At 53.4% G+C, this 16,943-nt stretch overlaps 1 protein-coding gene across 5 annotated transcripts in view; it reads left to right on the plus strand.

Annotated features, from left to right (window-relative positions):
* The first annotated feature begins 614 nt into the window (after positions 1-614).
* The window catches only part of plekhg4 (pleckstrin homology domain containing, family G (with RhoGef domain) member 4), a 53,102-nt gene continuing 36,773 nt past the window's right edge, over positions 615-16,943 (plus strand). For all 5 annotated transcript variants that reach the window (XM_038304476.1, XM_038304474.1, XM_038304473.1 and 2 more), the window contains exons 1-2: positions 615-732; positions 15,179-15,376. In XM_038304476.1, the coding sequence (XP_038160404.1) occupies positions 730-732; positions 15,179-15,376 (201 nt within the window). In that variant the 5' untranslated portion in view covers positions 615-729. The remainder of the gene's footprint in view (positions 733-15,178; positions 15,377-16,943) is intronic.

Genomic DNA, 16,943 nt, shown 5'->3' on the forward strand with positions numbered 1-16,943 from the left:
GGTGCTGCTCCAGAGCCCCACTTCAGCCAGCAGATCAACCCCAGCAGGGGTGAGCGGTGTCCAGTCTGCTCAGCTCTGCGGCACTGCTTCATGGTCACATGCGGGCGGCGTTGGAGCGCTGATGGACGCTACGCCATGTGATGTTTTTCACAATAAAAGCCTTCAGCAGAACCTTTTCTGTTTTATTGATCCTTTTAATTCAGCGACTCGCTTTCTGAATGACCCTCAGATTCACACATCATAGAACTATCCCCGCCGCAGAATCTGAACTCATGATTCTACCTGTCAGCATCAGCGCCCGCTGGACTGATGGCTTCTGATCCGGTTTATTACCTTACCGAGCCCGTTTGGGTTTAAATCCTCAATGACATGACTGAGGCTTCTACAACTGCCAGCAGGGAGCGCCAGAGAGCAGAGGTCAGGAGGAGGAGGGAGGATCCAAAGAGGAAGGAGTGGTATCCTGGAGGCGGGGCTTAACACAAGGTTCAGAGCTGACAGCAAGAGAGACAGTCAGACTGCTGAGAGACACTTGGACGGATAGAAGGAGGGACAGATAGACGGAGGCAGAGAGACGGAGGCAGAGAGACGGAGGGACAGACAGACGGAGGCAGAGAGACAGAGGGACAGACAGACGGAGGGACAGACAGACGGAGGGACAGACAGACGGGGGCAGAGAGAAGATGGTCTCAGACTGGAGTCCGCTGCTCCTGCCAGTACTCTGCAGACGGCATGGTAAGACCTTCACACTCTCTGCTGCACATAGAGCCACAGCTGGACCGGGTCGGACCGGGCTGAGGTGGAGCTCCAGCTGGACCGGGTCGGACCGGGCTGAGGTGGAGCTCCAGCTGGACCGGGTCGGACCGGGCTGAGGTGGAGCTCCAGCTGGACCGGGTCGGACCGGGCTGAGGTGGAGCTCCAGCTGGACCGGGTCAGACCGGGCTGAGGTGGAGCTCCAGCTGGACCGGGTCGGACCGGGCTGAGGTGGAGCTCCAGCTGGACCGGGTCGGACCGGGCTGAGGTGGAGCTCCAGCCGGACCGGGTCGGACCGGGCTGAGGTGGAGCTCCAGCCGGACCGGGTCGGATCGGGCTGAGGGGGAGCTCCAGCCGGACCGGGTCGGATCGGGCTGAGGGGGAGCTCCAGCCGGACCGGGTCGGATCGGGCTGAGGGGGAGCTCCAGCCGGACCGGGTCGGACCGGGCTGAGGTGGAGCTCCAGCCGGACCGGGTCGGACCGGGCTGAGGTGGAGCTCCAGCCGGACCGGGTCGGACCGGGCTGAGGTGGAGCTCCAGCCGGACCGGGTCGGACCGGGCTGAGGTGGAGCTCCAGCCGGACCGGGTCGGACCGGGCTGAGGTGGAGCTCCAGCCGGACCGGGTCGGACCGGGCTGAGGGGGAGCTCCAGCCGGACCGGGTCGGATCGGGCTGAGGGGGAGCTCCAGCCGGACCGGGTCGGACCGGGCTGAGGGGGAGCTCCAGCCGGACCGGGTCGGATCGGGCTGAGGGGGAGCTCCAGCCGGACCGGGCTGAGGTGGAGCTCCAGCCGGACCGGGTTGGATCGGGCTGAGGGGGAGCTCCAGCCGGACCGGGTCGGATCGGGCTGAGGTGGAGCTCCAGCTGGACCGGGTCAGACCGGGCTGAGGGGGAGCTCCAGCTGGACCGGGTCAGACCGGGCTGAGGGGGAGCTCCAGCCGGACCGGGCTGAGGGGGAGCTCCAGCCGGACCGGGTTGGATCGGGCTGAGGGGGAGCTCCAGCTGGACCGGGCTGAGGGGGAGCTCCAGCCGGACCGGGTTGGATCGGGCTGAGGGGGAGCTCCAGCTGGACCGGGCTGAGGGGGAGCTCCAGCCGGACCGGGTTGGACCGGGCTGAGGTGGAGCTACAGCCGGACCGGGTCGGACCGGGCTGAGGTGGAGCTCCAGCTGGACCGGGTCGGACCGGGCTGAGGTGGAGCTCCAGCTGGACCGGGTTGGATCGGGCTGAGGTGGAGCTCCAGCTGGACCGGGTTGGATCGGGCTGAGGGGGAGCTCCAGCCGGACCGGGTCGGACCGGACCGGGCTGAGGGGGAGCTCCAGCCGGACCGGGTTGGATCGGGCTGAGGGGGAGCTCCAGCTGGACCGGGCTGAGGGGGAGCTCCAGCCGGACCGGGTTGGATCGGGCTGAGGGGGAGCTCCAGCTGGACCGGGCTGAGGTGGAGCTCCAGCCGGACCGGGTTGGACCGGGCTGAGGTGGAGCTACAGCCGGACCGGGTCGGACCGGGCTGAGGTGGAGCTCCAGCTGGACCGGGTCGGACCGGGCTGAGGTGGAGCTCCAGCTGGACCGGGTTGGATCGGGCTGAGGTGGAGCTCCAGCTGGACCGGGTTGGATCGGGCTGAGGGGGAGCTCCAGCCGGACCGGGTCGGACCGGGCTGAGGGGGAGCTCCAGCCGGACCGGGTTGGATCGGGCTGAGGGGGAGCTCCAGCTGGACCGGGCTGAGGGGGAGCTCCAGCCGGACTGGGTTGGACCGGGCTGAGGTGGAGCTCCAGCTGGACCGGGTCGGACCGGGCTGAGGTGGAGCTCCAGCTGGACCGGGTCGGACCGGGCTGAGGTGGAGCTCCAGCTGGACCGGGTCGGATCGGGCTGAGGGGGAGCTCCAGCCGGACCGGGTTGGACCGGGCTGAGGGGGAGCTCCAGCCGGACTGGGTTGGACCGGGCTGAGGTGGAGCTCCAGCTGGACCGGGTCGGATCGGGCTGAGGGGGAGCTCCAGCCGGACCGGGTCGGACCGGGCTGAGGGGGAGCTCCAGCTGGACCGAGTCGGACCGGGCTGAGGGGGAGCTCCAGCTGGGGGCTTTGGGTCAGAGGAGGGGCAGCGGGGGTGTTAGGTTCCATTGGGGGTGGGGGCACAGAGAGGTGCAGCAGCAGGTTGAGCTGAACTCTGACTACAGATCCAACACATGAAGCTCGGCGCCGTAGGACCATCAGAACGGATCTGATCAGGATCAGAAGGTGGAACCTGACCCGTTTGGACCGCTCTGCTCTGTGCTCCAGGTCTGCTCTGTGGTCCAGTTCTGCTCTGTGGTCCAGTTCTGCTCTGTGGTCCAGTTCTGCTCTGTGGTCCAGGTCTGCTCTGTGGTCCAGGTCTGCTCTGTGGTCCAGTTCTGCTCTGTGGTCCAGGTCTGCTCTGTGGTCCAGGTCTGCTCTGTGGTCCAGTTCTGCTCTGTGGTCCAGGTCTGCTCTCTGGTCCAGGTCTGCTCTGTGGTCCAGGTCTGCTCTCTGGTCCAGGTCTGCTCTGTGGTCCAGTTCTGCTCTCTGGTCCAGGTCTGCTCTGTGGTCCAGGTCTGCTCTGTGGTCCAGTTCTGCTCTGTGGTCCAGGTCTGCTCTGTGGTCCAGTTCGTGGTCAGCCTCCACCTGTCCTCCCTATTCCTCCACCTGTCCTCCCTCTTCCTCCACCTGTCCTCACTCTTCCTCCACCTGTCCTCCCTATTCCTCCACCTGTCCCCCCTCAGCCTCCACCTGTCCTCCCTCTTCCTCCACCTGTCCTCCCTATTCCTCCACCTGTCCTCCCTCTTCCTCCACCTGTCCTCACTCTTCCTCCACCTTTCCTCCCTATTCCTCCACCTGTCCTCCCTCTTCCTCCACCTGTCCTCACTCTTCCTCCACCTGTCCTCCCTCTTCCTCCACCTGTCCTCCCTATTCCTCGACCTGTCCTCCCTATTCCTCCACCTGTCCTCCCTCTTCCTCCACCTGTCCTCACTCTTCCTCCACCTGTCCTCCCTATTCCTCCACCTGTCCTCCCTCTTCCTCCACCTGTCCTCACTCTTCCTCCACCTGTCCTCCCTATTCCTCCACCTGTCCTCCCTCTTCCTCCACCTGTCCTCACTCTTCCTCCACCTGTCCTCCCTCTTCCTCCACCTGTCCTCCCTCAGCCTCCACCTGTCCTCACTCTTCCTCCACCTGCCCTCCCTCTTCCTCCACCTGTCCTCCCTCAGCCTCCACCTGTCCCCCCTCAGCCTCCACCTGTCCTCCCTCTTCCTCCACCTGTCCTGCCTCTTCCTCCACCTGTCTCCCCTCAGCCTCCACCTGTCCTCACTCTTCCTCCACCTGTCCTCCCTCTTCCTCCACCTGTCCTGCCTCTTCCTCCACCTGTCCTCCCTCTTCCTCCACCTGTCCTGCCTCTTCCTCCACCTGTCCTCCCTATTCCTCCACCTGTCCTCCCTCAGCCTCCACCTGTCCTCCCTCAGCCTCCACCTGTCCTCCCTATTCCTCCACCTGTCCTCACTCTTCCTCCACCTGCCCTCCCTCTTCCTCCACCTGTCCTCCCTCAGCCTTCACCTGTCCTCCCTCTTCCTCCACCTGTCCTGCCTCTTCCTCCACCTGTCCTCCCTCAGCCTCCACCTGTCCCCCCTCAGCCTCCACCTGTCCTCCCTATTCCTCCACCTGTCCTCACTCTTCCTCCACCTGTCCCCCCTCAGCCTCCACCTGTCCTCACTCTTCCTCCACCTGTCCTCCCTCAGCCTCCACCTGTCCCCCCTCAGCCTCCACCTGTCCTCCCTATTCCTCCACCTGTCCTCACTCTTCCTCCACCTGTCCCCCCTCAGCCTCCACCTGTCCTCACTCTTCCTCCACCTGTCCTGCCTCTTCCTCCACCTGTGCTCCCTCAGCCTCCACCTGTCCTCCCTCTTCCTCCACCTGTCCTCCCTCAGCCTCCACCTGTCCTCCCTCAGCCTCCACCTGTCCTCCCTCTTCCTCCACCTTTCCTCCACCTGTCCTCCCTCTTCCTCCACCTGTCCTCCCTCTTCCTCCACCTGTCCTCCCTCTTCCTCCACCTTTCCTCCACCTGTCCTCCCTATTCCTCCACCTGTCCTCCCTATTCCTCCCTCAGCCTCCACCTGTCCTCCCTCAGCCTCCACCTGTCCTCACTATTCCTCCACCTGTCCTCCACCTGTCCTCCCTCTTCCTCCACCTTTCCTCCCTATTCCTCCACCTGTCCTCCCTCTTCCTCCACCTGTCCTCCCCTTTACTCCACCTGTCCTCCACCTGTCCTCCCTCAGCCTCCACCTGTCCTCCACCTGTCCTCCCTCTTCCTCCACCTTTCCTCCCTATTCCTCCACCTGTCCTCCCTCTTCCTCCACCTGTCCTCCCTCAGCCTTCACCTGTCCTCCCTCTTCCTCCACCTTTCCTCCCTATTCCTCCACCTGTCCTCCCTCTTCCTCCACCTGTCCTCCCCTTTACTCCACCTGTCCTCCACCTGTCCTCCCTCAGCCTCCACCTGTCCTCCACCTGTCCTCCCTCTTCCTCCACCTTTCCTCCCTATTCCTCCACCTGTCCTCCCCTTTACTCCACCTGTCCTCCCTCTTCCTCCACCTTTCCTCCCTATTCCTCCACCTGTCCTCCACCTGTCCTCCCTCAGCCTCCACCTGTCCTCCCCTTTACTCCACCTGTCCTCCACCTGTCCTCCCCTTTACTCCACCTGTCCTCCACCTGTCCTCCCTCTTCCTCCACCTTTCCTCCCTATTCCTCCACCTGTCCTCCACCTGTCCTCCCTCTTCCCCCACCTTTCCTCCCTATTCCTCCACCTGTCCTCCACCTGTCCTCCCTCTTCCTCCACCTGTCCTCACTATTCCTCCACCTGTCCTCCACCTGTCCTCCCTCTTCCTCCACCTTTCCTCCCTATTCCTCCACCTGTCCTCCACCTGTCCTCCCTCTTCCTCCACCTGTCCTCACTATTCCTCCACCTGTCCTCCACCTGTCCTGCCTCTTCCTCCACCTGTCCTCACTATTCCTCCACCTGTCCTCCACCTGTCCTCCCTCTTCCTCCACCTTTCCTCCCTATTCCTCCACCTGTCCTCCCTCTTCCTCCACCTGTCCTCCCCTTTACTCCACCTGTCCTCCCTCAGCCTCCACCTGTCCTCCACCTGTCCTCCCTCTTCCTCCACCTTTCCTCCCTATTCCTCCACCTGTCCTCCCTCTTCCTCCACCTTTCCTCCCTATTCCTCCACCTGTCCTCCCTATTCCTCCACCTGTCCTCCACCTGTCCTCCCTCTTCCTCCACCTTTCCTCCCTATTCCTCCACCTGTCCTCCCTCTTCCTCCACCTGTCCTCCCCTTTACTCCACCTGTCCTCCACCTCTCCTCCCTCAGCCTCCCTCTTCCTCCACCTTTCCTCCCTATTCCTCCACCTGTCCTCCACCTGTCCTCCCCTTTACTCCACCTGTCCTCCACCTGTCCTCCCTCTTCCTCCACCTTTCCTCCCTATTCCTCCACCTGTCCTCCCTCAGCCTCCACCTGTCCTCCCCTTTACTCCACCTGTCCTCCACCTGTCCTCCCCTTTACTCCACCTGTCCTCCACCTGTCCTCCCCTTTACTCCACCTGTCCTCCACCTGTCCTCCCCTTTACTCCACCTGTCCTCCACCTGTCCTCCCTCTTCCTCCACCTTTCCTCCCTATTCCTCCACCTGTCCTCCCTCTTCCTCCACCTGTCCTCCCCTTTACTCCACCTGTCCTCCACCTCTCCTCCCTCAGCCTCCACCTGTGCTCCACCTGTCCTCCCTCTTCCTCCACCTTTCCTCCCTATTCCTCCACCTGTCCTCCACCTGTCCTCCCCTTTACTCCACCTGTCCTCCACCTGTCCTCCCTCTTCCTCCACCTTTCATCCCTATTCCTCCACCTGTCCTCCACCTGTCCTCCCTCAGCCTCCACCTGTCCTCCCTCTTCCTCCACCTTTCATCCCTATTCCTCCACCTGTCCTCCACCTGTCCTCCCTCAGCCTCCACCTGTGCTCCACCTGTCCTCCCTCTTCCTCCACCTTTCCTCCCTATTCCTCCACCTGTCCTCCACCTGTCCTCCCCTTTACTCCACCTGTCCTCCACCTGTCCTCCCTCTTCCTCCACCTTTCATCCCTATTCCTCCACCTGTCCTCCACCTGTCCTCCCTCAGCCTCCACCTGTCCTCCCCTTTACTCCACCTGTCCTCCACCTGTCCTCCCTCTTCCTCCACCTTTCCTCCCTATTCCTCCACCTGTCCTCCACCTGTCCTCCCTCAGCCTCCACCTGTCCTCCCCTTTACTCCACCTGTCCTCCACCTGTCCTCCCCTTTACTCCACCTGTCCTCCACCTGTCCTCCCCTTTACTCCACCTGTCCTCCCTCTTCCTCCACCTTTCCTCCCTATTCCTCCACCTGTCCTCCACCTGTCCTCCCTCTTCCTCCACCTTTCCTCCCTATTCCTCCACCTGTCCTCCACCTGTCCTCCCTCTTCCTCCACCTTTCCTCCCTATTCCTCCACCTGTCCTCCACCTGTCCTCCACTTTTGAAATCGGTCTACACCCTTGAGGGGAGCTCATTTAGAAGCTGGACTGCAGGTTAACTGAATGAATTATAACTACAAGCAGCAGAGAAAGATTAATATTGTTTAAATATTATTAATCGTGTTAACTCGATTATAGTCATTAATGTGACTCGATATTTTCACCCCTGGTGACTCGTTATTCTATAGGTGACAATAAATAAGAGAGAAGGACGATCATCAGAGACTGAAGGATGGATGAGGGAAGAAAAGGAGATGATTTATAAAAAGAGCAGGAGAGATTAAGAACTAGATTTAGATTTGGACATAAACTTAATATTAATTCTATACTTTTAAAGATACAGAACCATAACAGGGAATTTGGGAAGAATCAACATTAAACTTTTTATGTTACAGTAAAGCTGTTGCTGGTCTGTCAGATTGAATTTCCTGCTGGATGTTTTAGATTATTTATCCTTTTTACATCGTTTATAAAAGGCAAAACACGAAGCCTCAATATATGTATTTATTAACAGTTAGTTCTTTCTTATAGTCCTGTGAGAAGGCCTTACCTCTCAGTCTAAGAGAAAGTGTGGACTGCTGGAAGAACTGCGGTGAACTGGTGAAAGAAAAGTGAAATGGCGTGCTCAAAGATGACCCTGCACATTTAGAGGATGTTTGGCTCAACCTGCTGCTGTGAAGCAGGATTCTCCACCATGAACAGAATCAACAATAAATCTGGATCCAGGCTCAGAATGAGCTCCTTGATATGTGCTTGAGAATGGCTTAGTCTCTGGTTAAACCCAGGTTTAAAGCCTTGCAGGGCAGCCTAAAGCCCACTGCCAACATTAAGACAGATTATAATTAAAAATGTTTGCTGATTTTCTTTATTTGGACGTCACTGGTTTTGAATTGTTGACCCCTGGTCTAAGGGATAAATATTACATTTATTTTTGGGGAAAGACATTAGCCGCCACCGGTCCTCAGAATCAGAACCTGGACTCAAAAGTGACTCTGAAACCTGAAGTGAGTCTTTGTTTCATAAACAGAATAAGTGAAAACAGTGACTCAGATGATTACACTCACACACCTGAACAGGGCAAGCGGTTACCATGGGGATGTCAGGTAAACTGGGTGTGCTACAGTATGATGAAACCCTGCTGAAGGAGCCGCAGTCGGAACCAGAACTGATATGGGTTCATCTTACGGTAACTGGTTCCTACTGATTCCATAAAAACCAGAACCAGCAGAGAAATATTCCTGTCTGAATGTTTTTAAAGAATCATTTCTGTTAATGGCAGCACAGGGAAGAAGGTCTGAAGACAAGGAGATGCTGTGATTGGTCGATGGCAGCTGAGTCATAGATCCAACTGTCCAATGGGAGGGTGGATGGTTTGGCCCTGAGTCACACGTCTTTGGGTTTGGTTCTGCTGTAATGAGGGACGGGTCGGTGGCCGGCTGATGGTACCGACCGACTGTTTCAAGTCTAAGAACCAGAATCTGGGCAGCTGCTGATTGTGTTCTGAACAGGTTCTGTCAGGTCTGCTGACCGGGTCTGGATCTGACCCGTTTAATCGCTGAATGAACACGGTGAAGACGTGGAGCTGGTTCTGTTTGTTGACACTCAGGAAGCTTCCAGCCATTGCTGTGATAACATCTGTGATGTTGGCGTGTTTCATATTGTGCCACCATGGTGCTGGGGTGGGTTACTGTAGTTCAGCCTGAGCCGGTCTGAGGCCACAGAACCTCCTGGACTGGTGAAGCTAAACCAGACTGATAGGGATCCATGGGTTCTGCAGAGTTCTGCTGGGTCTCAGCAGCTCTGATTCAGGCCAGTTGGTTCAGAACAGTGAATTACAGTCAGAAGCAGGTGCTAATCTCTGCAGCACCACGACTGGAAAGACGCCAAACTGTTTATATTCTGACTTCTCCTGTGCTTGATCTACATAACTAATATAGATATTTGAAACCAAGATGCTGAAGTTCATAAGGGATGGGAGACTGGGTTGGTCCGTACGGCCATTAGCTTGTTCTTCAGTGATATTGATTCAAACTATGACGTGTTTCATATTCGTTCCCTGGAGCAGAAAGGATGACATCACACATTTGGTTTATATTTGAACTGTATATTTTCAGCAGCTGGTTCAGATTCCAAAACACCCGAATGATAATAAAGGCTGTTAGAAAACTGCTCTGTGGTACAACAACACCGGAAGACAAGAACTGACTGGATTAATAAGCCTGAGGATCCAGAACTGACTGGATTAATAAGCCTGAGGATCCAGAACTGACTGGATTAATGACTTTGATCCAGAACTGACTGGATTAATGACTTTGATCCAGAACTGACTGGATTAATTAACCTGATGATCCAGAACTGACTGGATTAATAAGCCTGAGGATCCAGAACTGACTGGATTAATTAACCTGATGATCCAGAACTGACTGGATTAATAAATCTGATGATCCAGAACTGACTGGATTAATGACTTTGATCCAGAACTGACTGGATTAATAAGCCTGAGGATCCAGAACTGACTAGATTAAGGACTTGGAATGATTCTTTACTGACTGGGAATAAAGTGAACCTGGAATCTGTGGAGTGCTGGCAGTCTAACCTGAGAGCAGGATGTGTTCAGGCTCTCAGTCTGTGTCTGTAAATCAGAGCTGTTGAGGCTTGTTGAGGCGCTGCAGGAATGTTCAGGTGTTTGGTTCGGTCTGATGGATGGAGGCTTCGTCACGGACCTGCCGCTGTTACTCCAACCAGCGCCTCTGTGGTTCCGGTAATTCCAGCGCAGGCTGGTTTCTCCTGCAGCTGCCGGGGGCCTCACCATGTGGATCAAGTTTAACACGCTCTGGAGACTTCTGGAAGTGGTCTTCATGCTGCCCGTCCGTCGGGTCACATGTCTCTGGTCTGGACCTGCAGCAGGCTTTCATCCATTCAGAGGCAGGAAGTGTCTTTGTCCAGGGTGCTGACTGCGCTGTTGCTGGAACGGATCGGACCTGCGACAGCAGCACAAAGATCCTCAGGATTCTTCCTGAAACATGAAGCCTGACAGCCCCACTGTGGCTCATGTGGGAAAACTCCCCCACACTGGAATTTAACACCAGTTCCCCCTCTGACCTACTTCAGTGGGACCCAGACCTCCCAATCATCTTCACTTGATCCACTCAGAGTGAATGAAGCTTAGTCCTAACGGGCAGAGCAGCCCTGCTGGTCTGATTAGTTCTATCATGGAAGATCTGCCTTTAATGTTTCTGCTCCATCAGTGAGAGCTGCTCTTCACCAGCAGCTGGACGGAGACCTTGGAAGTCCTGTCTCCCCCCACAGCCACTGAAGCTGCTGTGGTGCTGAACGTCCGTTTAAATAGACAATTCCAGCAGGTTGGAAAAAAGCCTCCGTCTGAAGAAGGTTGTCCAGAATTAAACCCCAGGTATCAGTTTGGGGTCCAATAAAGGACATTTTTAAAGGGAGTCCTGGGGACTTATTTCAACAGGGACCTTCCTGCAGGAACTCCTAACAGGACTAAATAAGCTCCGTTTGTGGTAAACCTGAGCAGCAGCTGAAGGAGTCATTCAGGAATCAAATGGATCATCACTTCGTTACAGAGACTCCAGCCTGGAAACCTCCTTATTTTCTCAGCCGTCATGAAGCGTTGTGTCTCCTCCTCTGATCCTCCGGCGCCACTCATGTCAGACATCTTTGTTTCACAGTGTTTGGTCTCAAACACACAAACAACAGCAAAGAGGTTCTAATGAAGACGCATCCAGAGAGGATGGCACTGCTTCCAGTCTGTTCACATCTACCCACTCTAGATCTATGCATGTTTAAGTGTGAAAGATGGGGTGGCAACCCCCCCACCCCTTTAGAGGAGAACAGAAGACCTCCCCTATTCATCCAGGCCAACTATTCCCTCTAACGCCCCCCCTTTCAGAGACATAGACAGGTATGGGGCATTGCAGGCTAACAAAGAAGCCAAACGACCCCCATTCCAAAGGGGGGGACCCGTTCATCCGTTTCTATTTGCATGTTTTCTAAACTAAAACCAGGCTTTGTTGGGCTGCTGGATAAAACCTGGAACTAAACGCTATTTCTGACATTTTGGATGAAAAATCTTCCTGGATGGAAGAGAAACGTCTTCAAAGTCCAGAGGATTGATTTTAACTTTTTTTTTTTGCAATGACTCTGACATGGATGACTGAGAATCATCATAAAAGATGGAGGTTCAGCTGGGGGGGTTTCGGGGTCAGGAAGCCTCATTCTACCAGAACTGAGAACATCCCAGCAGCTGCAGGAACAAACGGTAACCAGTCACTGTTTGAGGCTCCAGCAGGATCCGCCTGGATCAAAGGGAAACCTTTGGTTGCTCCACCGTCTGTCCTCCTAATCAATCGTTTGGCCGCAGCGCTGCGTAGCCTGTAAGGCTAACGCCACCCAAAACCTGCTGAAGCTGCTGACGCTAGTGAGGCTATGGGAAAAACAAACTCTCTAAACTGTCTGGATTTAGCGTGTTTTTATTCCCAGGTGACGCTGTCATCCAGTCACATGTCACGCCTTGGCGTCCTCACACCCCTCCGTTAGACCAGGCTCTGGACGGGAATCAGCTCGCATCTTTCCTGAAGCTGCTCAGCCATGGTTCCAGTTGTCTGATTACAGTAGGCCTTCTCCAAGCCTCCATGTTCCTGAGCAGCAGATTGGTTCCTAACAGCCGCTCTGTCAGCAACAGTTGCTGTGGAAGCAACCTTTCCTGGCCTGCAGCAGGCGGAAGGCGTGCCTCCGCTCTCATTCCTGCCCGTCATCCCTGGAATGTGATAACGGAAGATGAAACGCTGATCCGCGTGAGGAAAACAGGAGTTCCTGCAGACGAGCTGCAGCATGCAGCAGCAAACCCAGGAAGCTTGGGAACAATAGTGGGTGATTAGAGGAGGAAGCTCTTCACCTGCAGGAACTTCTGGCTACAGGTAGAGTCCTGGCAGGTGAGTCCTGCTGCTGCTCCACTGGCAGCAGGACTTCCACACTTTCTAAGTTTAAAACGCAAAGAGAATAAAATAAAACTACGACAGAGTTTTAGGGCCACCATAGAGATTTTTAAAATAAAGTCGTAACATTACGAGAATAAAGTCATCATACAACAACTCGTTTCAGAAAGCTTGGAGCTCCGCCCAGCAGGTGACGGCCGAGCAGCTCAACCAATCAGCAGCCAGAGTCCACTTTGACTTCCTGCCCAGTTTGACGATGAAGTATAGCTTCACACGTTGCTCCACATTCCTCATTTTAGGGAAGAAAATGCTTCTCCTAAGAGTTGTCATAAAATTCCGACTTTATTCTCATAATTTTATGACTTTATTCTCGAAATAGAAAAATAAATCTGGCCCTAATAGTCGTCGTAGAAACAAACTGACTGATGAGCTTTTTCTGTAATTGCTCCAAACATCAGCGCGGGAGTTCTGATGACGGTTAGCAGGCTGATGGTCGGTAACGTCCAGGTTGGTGCGGCAGGTTAAACTGGGTTTAATGGTGACTCGGTATTAAACCACCACCGTATAAACGCTGCTGCAGATCTATGGTCAGTGGTCCAGGCCGCAGCAGGATGAAGAACACAGCTGGGCTTCTTCTCATGGTCCTACAGGTTTGCACCTCTGGGAAGATATTGCTGCTGAGGGGAACGTTGGTTCAGCAGCCTGAACAGGAAGTGGTCCGACTGCTGCAGGCAGCAAAGGATCCTTCTCTTATGTAGGGCTGCACCGATCAATTGTATTACTAATCCATTCATCTACTTTTATATTTCCTGAAATCAGGTTCTGTGTTTCTGTAGACCAGACTAGGAAGGAGCAAACCTGGGGGGGGGATCTTTAACTATTTAGATCAGCCAACAGGTGTAAAATCTATTCATGCGAATCAGAATGTTGGTGAAACTTCTCTGCTTCCGTTTCAGCAGGAAGGCGTCGGTGATGCTGCTGATCTCATTACCTCTTTATTTCTAAACGTTGACCCCATGCTGCTAGCAAACTGGAAACGTTTCAAACCATTTAATCAAACTGACATGTTTTCATTAATCCAGGAGGGTGTCAGCCATGTTTGTTCAAAGAGTCCTTCCATCCAGGAGGCGTCTCCTCCTCCTAATCACATTAGCCTGTAGCTGCTCCCAGATCAGGGACAGCTGGGCCCCTCCCTCTCGGCTCTATCAGGACCCAGAGGTCACGTCTCCTGAGGTTTCATCATTACGGCTGCTGTTTTCAGGGAACCGACTCGGCAGGAGCCAGAGTTCATGTCCTGCAGACTGATGTTCTGACCTGCTGCTCCTCCACACCCTGCAGGAACTGGTTCTGTCATCAATGGGACGATGAATCATGGCCCTGCGGGGACAGACGGCTAATTATCTGTTCAAACCTGCACAACCGGAACCAGTTTATTTAATTGCATCAACCATAACTGTAATGACAGAGGCCTCTTAGTTTTCTAAAAGAAATGTGGAGACACCTTTAAGATCTAAACTGTCTGAAAGCAGGAGGTCATTGTTGCTGTTCTGGTTCTGATCAGGTTCTCCATGTATCAGAATCTGAAGGGACGGGTGGATTATTTTAAAGTCTTTGGGCGATCTGTGGCATCGGAGCGGCAGGCAGATCGCATCGGAGCGGCAGGCAGATCGCATCGGAGCGGCAGGCAGATCGCATCGGAGCGGCAGGCAGATCGCATCGGAGCGGCAGGCAGATAGCATCGGAGCGGCAGGTAGATAGCATCGGAGCGGGCACGTAGATCGCATCGGAGCGGCAGGCAGATCGCATCGGAGCGGCAGGCAGATCGCATCGGAGCGGCAGGCAGATCGCATCGGAGCGGCAGGTAGATAGCATCGGAGCGGGCACGTAGATCGCATCGGAGCGGCAGGCAGATCGCATCGGAGCGGCAGGTAGATAGCATCGGAGCGGGCACGTAGATCGCATCGGAGCGGCAGGTAGATAGCATCGGAGCGGTAGGTAGATCGCATCGGAGCGGCAGGTAGATAGCATCGGAGCGGTAGGTCGATCGCATCGGAGCGTTAGGTAGATGGAAAAACATGTCCTCAATTTGATGCTAAGACGAGTTCACACAGTAGACCTTTCATTGATAGAAACTATCCGGTTTGCTATAGAATAAAACAGAAATACTTCCGTTGTTCCATAACAGAGAAAGACTCAGAAAACCAGCAGATTCTAGATTAAATAATCAAATTAAAAGTTAAGCTGTTAAGAAGAAGAAAAAGGAAAATAAACTACTGAGCAGTTTTTAATAGATGATCAAGCAATTTATGTAAAAATTTATATTCTGGTTACATTTTCCTGAAGTAACTGGTCATTTAAGTTAACTTTGTGTCTATGGTGTGTATGTCTGTGGTGTGTGTCTGTGGCGTGTATGTCTATGTGTTCTCTGTGATTAAGGAAAGAACTCGTCTCTATGTAAGCAGATCTAGCTGCTGGTTGATGGAGATGATTGATGTTTAGAACAGATGAACAGATGAAGCTCTGCTTTATATTTCAGAATTATTTTAAACTTTATTTCACATTAATCTTCTTGGAGAAGCGAGGTTGTGTTTTTGTTCAGACTGTTTTAATGACCTACTTATCCACCTTATTTCAAATGTTGGAGTTAATCTGTGATGTAGAGGTTTAAGTTTATGTAAATTAAACTTTATTGACTCAGTAAAGATGAAATAAAGGAGAGTGTGCTGCATCGATGGCTCTGAACTCTGGGGGCAGACCTTCTGGTTCAGCGGGGGGGGGCTGGCCTGGTGGAGCTCAGGGTTCCGGTTGATACCTGCTGGTTGGTTCTGATCAGAAGCTGTCACCTTGGGCATGCTCTGGTTTGGACCATTTCAGTTAAAACCAGGTGTGTTTGGAGTCAGAGTCCGACTGAACCCGTGTTTATCTCCCTCTGTCTGCTTCCAGGACTCTGAGTCTTTGGATCGCTGCATCCAGAAAGCTCTGGCAGGCCTCTACCCGCCCTTCCACGCCACGTCTCCCACCCTTCTGTGTCAGGTCCTCAGCGTAGTGGACAGCTGCTTCAGAGGAGACGGCCTTCGCTACCTCATCCACTTCCTGCTTCCTGCAAAGAACCTACTGCAGAACCTCCAGCAGGATGCCTGCGTAAGTTCCTGAAGAGCTGTCCCAGTGTCCTCGGTGTCCTCCTGTCTGCTCACGTCTTTAGGTCTAATGACGCTCCGTTACACGGTAGTGACCAGTCGTAGTTTTCTCACCCTGATTGGAAAGTTTGTGTTTGTAGTTTAGCGTCGCTTAGCAGACCGTCACTAGCGATGTTTACATCACCCCCTGAATTGATCAGTTGGTGATCAAGGCCTCTCAGGTTCTGATCATAGAAGGTTTAGCGTTGATGCTGAAGGTGTTTTCTTCCTACGCTGCTCTGCATTCAGCTTCTGTTTGACATATGCAGCTGAAGTGGGGAAAAAGTATTCAACCATTCAAACGGAGATCGATGGATTTCACTCAGTCTGTACTTTATTTTCATATCTTTGCAAACATAGAACAGTCGATCATATGACGCGGTAATCAGCCCTGTTCTGATCTAGACAGTTTTTCTCCTTTGCTTTTAACGAGGAAAAAGCTGGAAGATTCTGTCAGAGTCGAAACAAATGACTCAGACTTTGGTTAAACAATAACGATTCTTGAGACAGAATTTGGTTTGTTATGGAATAAGTATTCCATGTAAATGCAAAACACTTCTCTCTCAGACATTCTGTGGCTTTGCAGGTGAAACAGAGTAAAAACCTTTTTCACCGAATAAATAGCAAAACTAAATATGTGAGACAAGAGAAATCTAAACTTAGGCTCCTGTCACACCTTGCCGATTTATCCAGCGTATGCCTGACGTCCCAGAATCTCCTAAAACGCTGACATACGAGGAACTTTCTATGAAGATAAAGTCTCCGTTCAGCGCTCGTCTGGAACACGTCAGATACGCTGATATGTTGGAGAGAAGTTCTGGATAAGTTACGCAGAAGTTAGTCAGAGGTTTAGGATCAGCTAGACGCCACGACTGATGAGGAACTTAGACCGAACGGATGTCAGCATCAGATAACTGACCTGGAACTGATGGACCACGGACGGCAGACGCTGGCAGGCGGTGGGAAAGCATGCTTTAAGTTTCTCGCCATGTGTTGATATATGCCGAAAAAAGACAGAAAAAAGAAAGAAAATAACAAACCATCAGTTCAGGGGTTTGAGAAAATATGGGAATCAGGAAATTATCTATAAACCAAACTGAAGGGTTGATTTTCTCTTTTTGAAAAACTATTTGTATGGATGGATATAAATGAGACACTAAAATTCATTTGTGTTTCTGTAATTATAGATATTAGTGTATTTTATTCTCAATAGCAAAGCATTAAATTGATATTTTGATTTCAGATTTAGGTTTTCTGCTCATTTTCAGCAAAATGTAAAAGACTGCAGGTGTCCTAACCAAGTTTAATCACAGAGCTGATTGTGAGTAACTTCCAGCAGCACACTAGCTGCACCCTGCTCACTATGAGCCTGGCAGGATTTCACTGATCAGGAAAGTTTCATCTTCCTGACTTTGACTCTGATTTTAGGATGACTGAAAAGAAAACACATTTATACAAGAAGTTAGAATAATCTGGCTGAGAGCACCACGTCTCTTTCTGTCAGTGAAAACAAGCCTCCTATTGGTAGAAAC

This window comes from Cyprinodon tularosa, unplaced genomic scaffold (genome assembly GCF_016077235.1).
Source record: "Cyprinodon tularosa strain WSP-4 unplaced genomic scaffold, ASM1607723v1 ctg534, whole genome shotgun sequence".
NCBI classification, from domain to species: domain Eukaryota; kingdom Metazoa; phylum Chordata; class Actinopteri; order Cyprinodontiformes; family Cyprinodontidae; genus Cyprinodon; species Cyprinodon tularosa.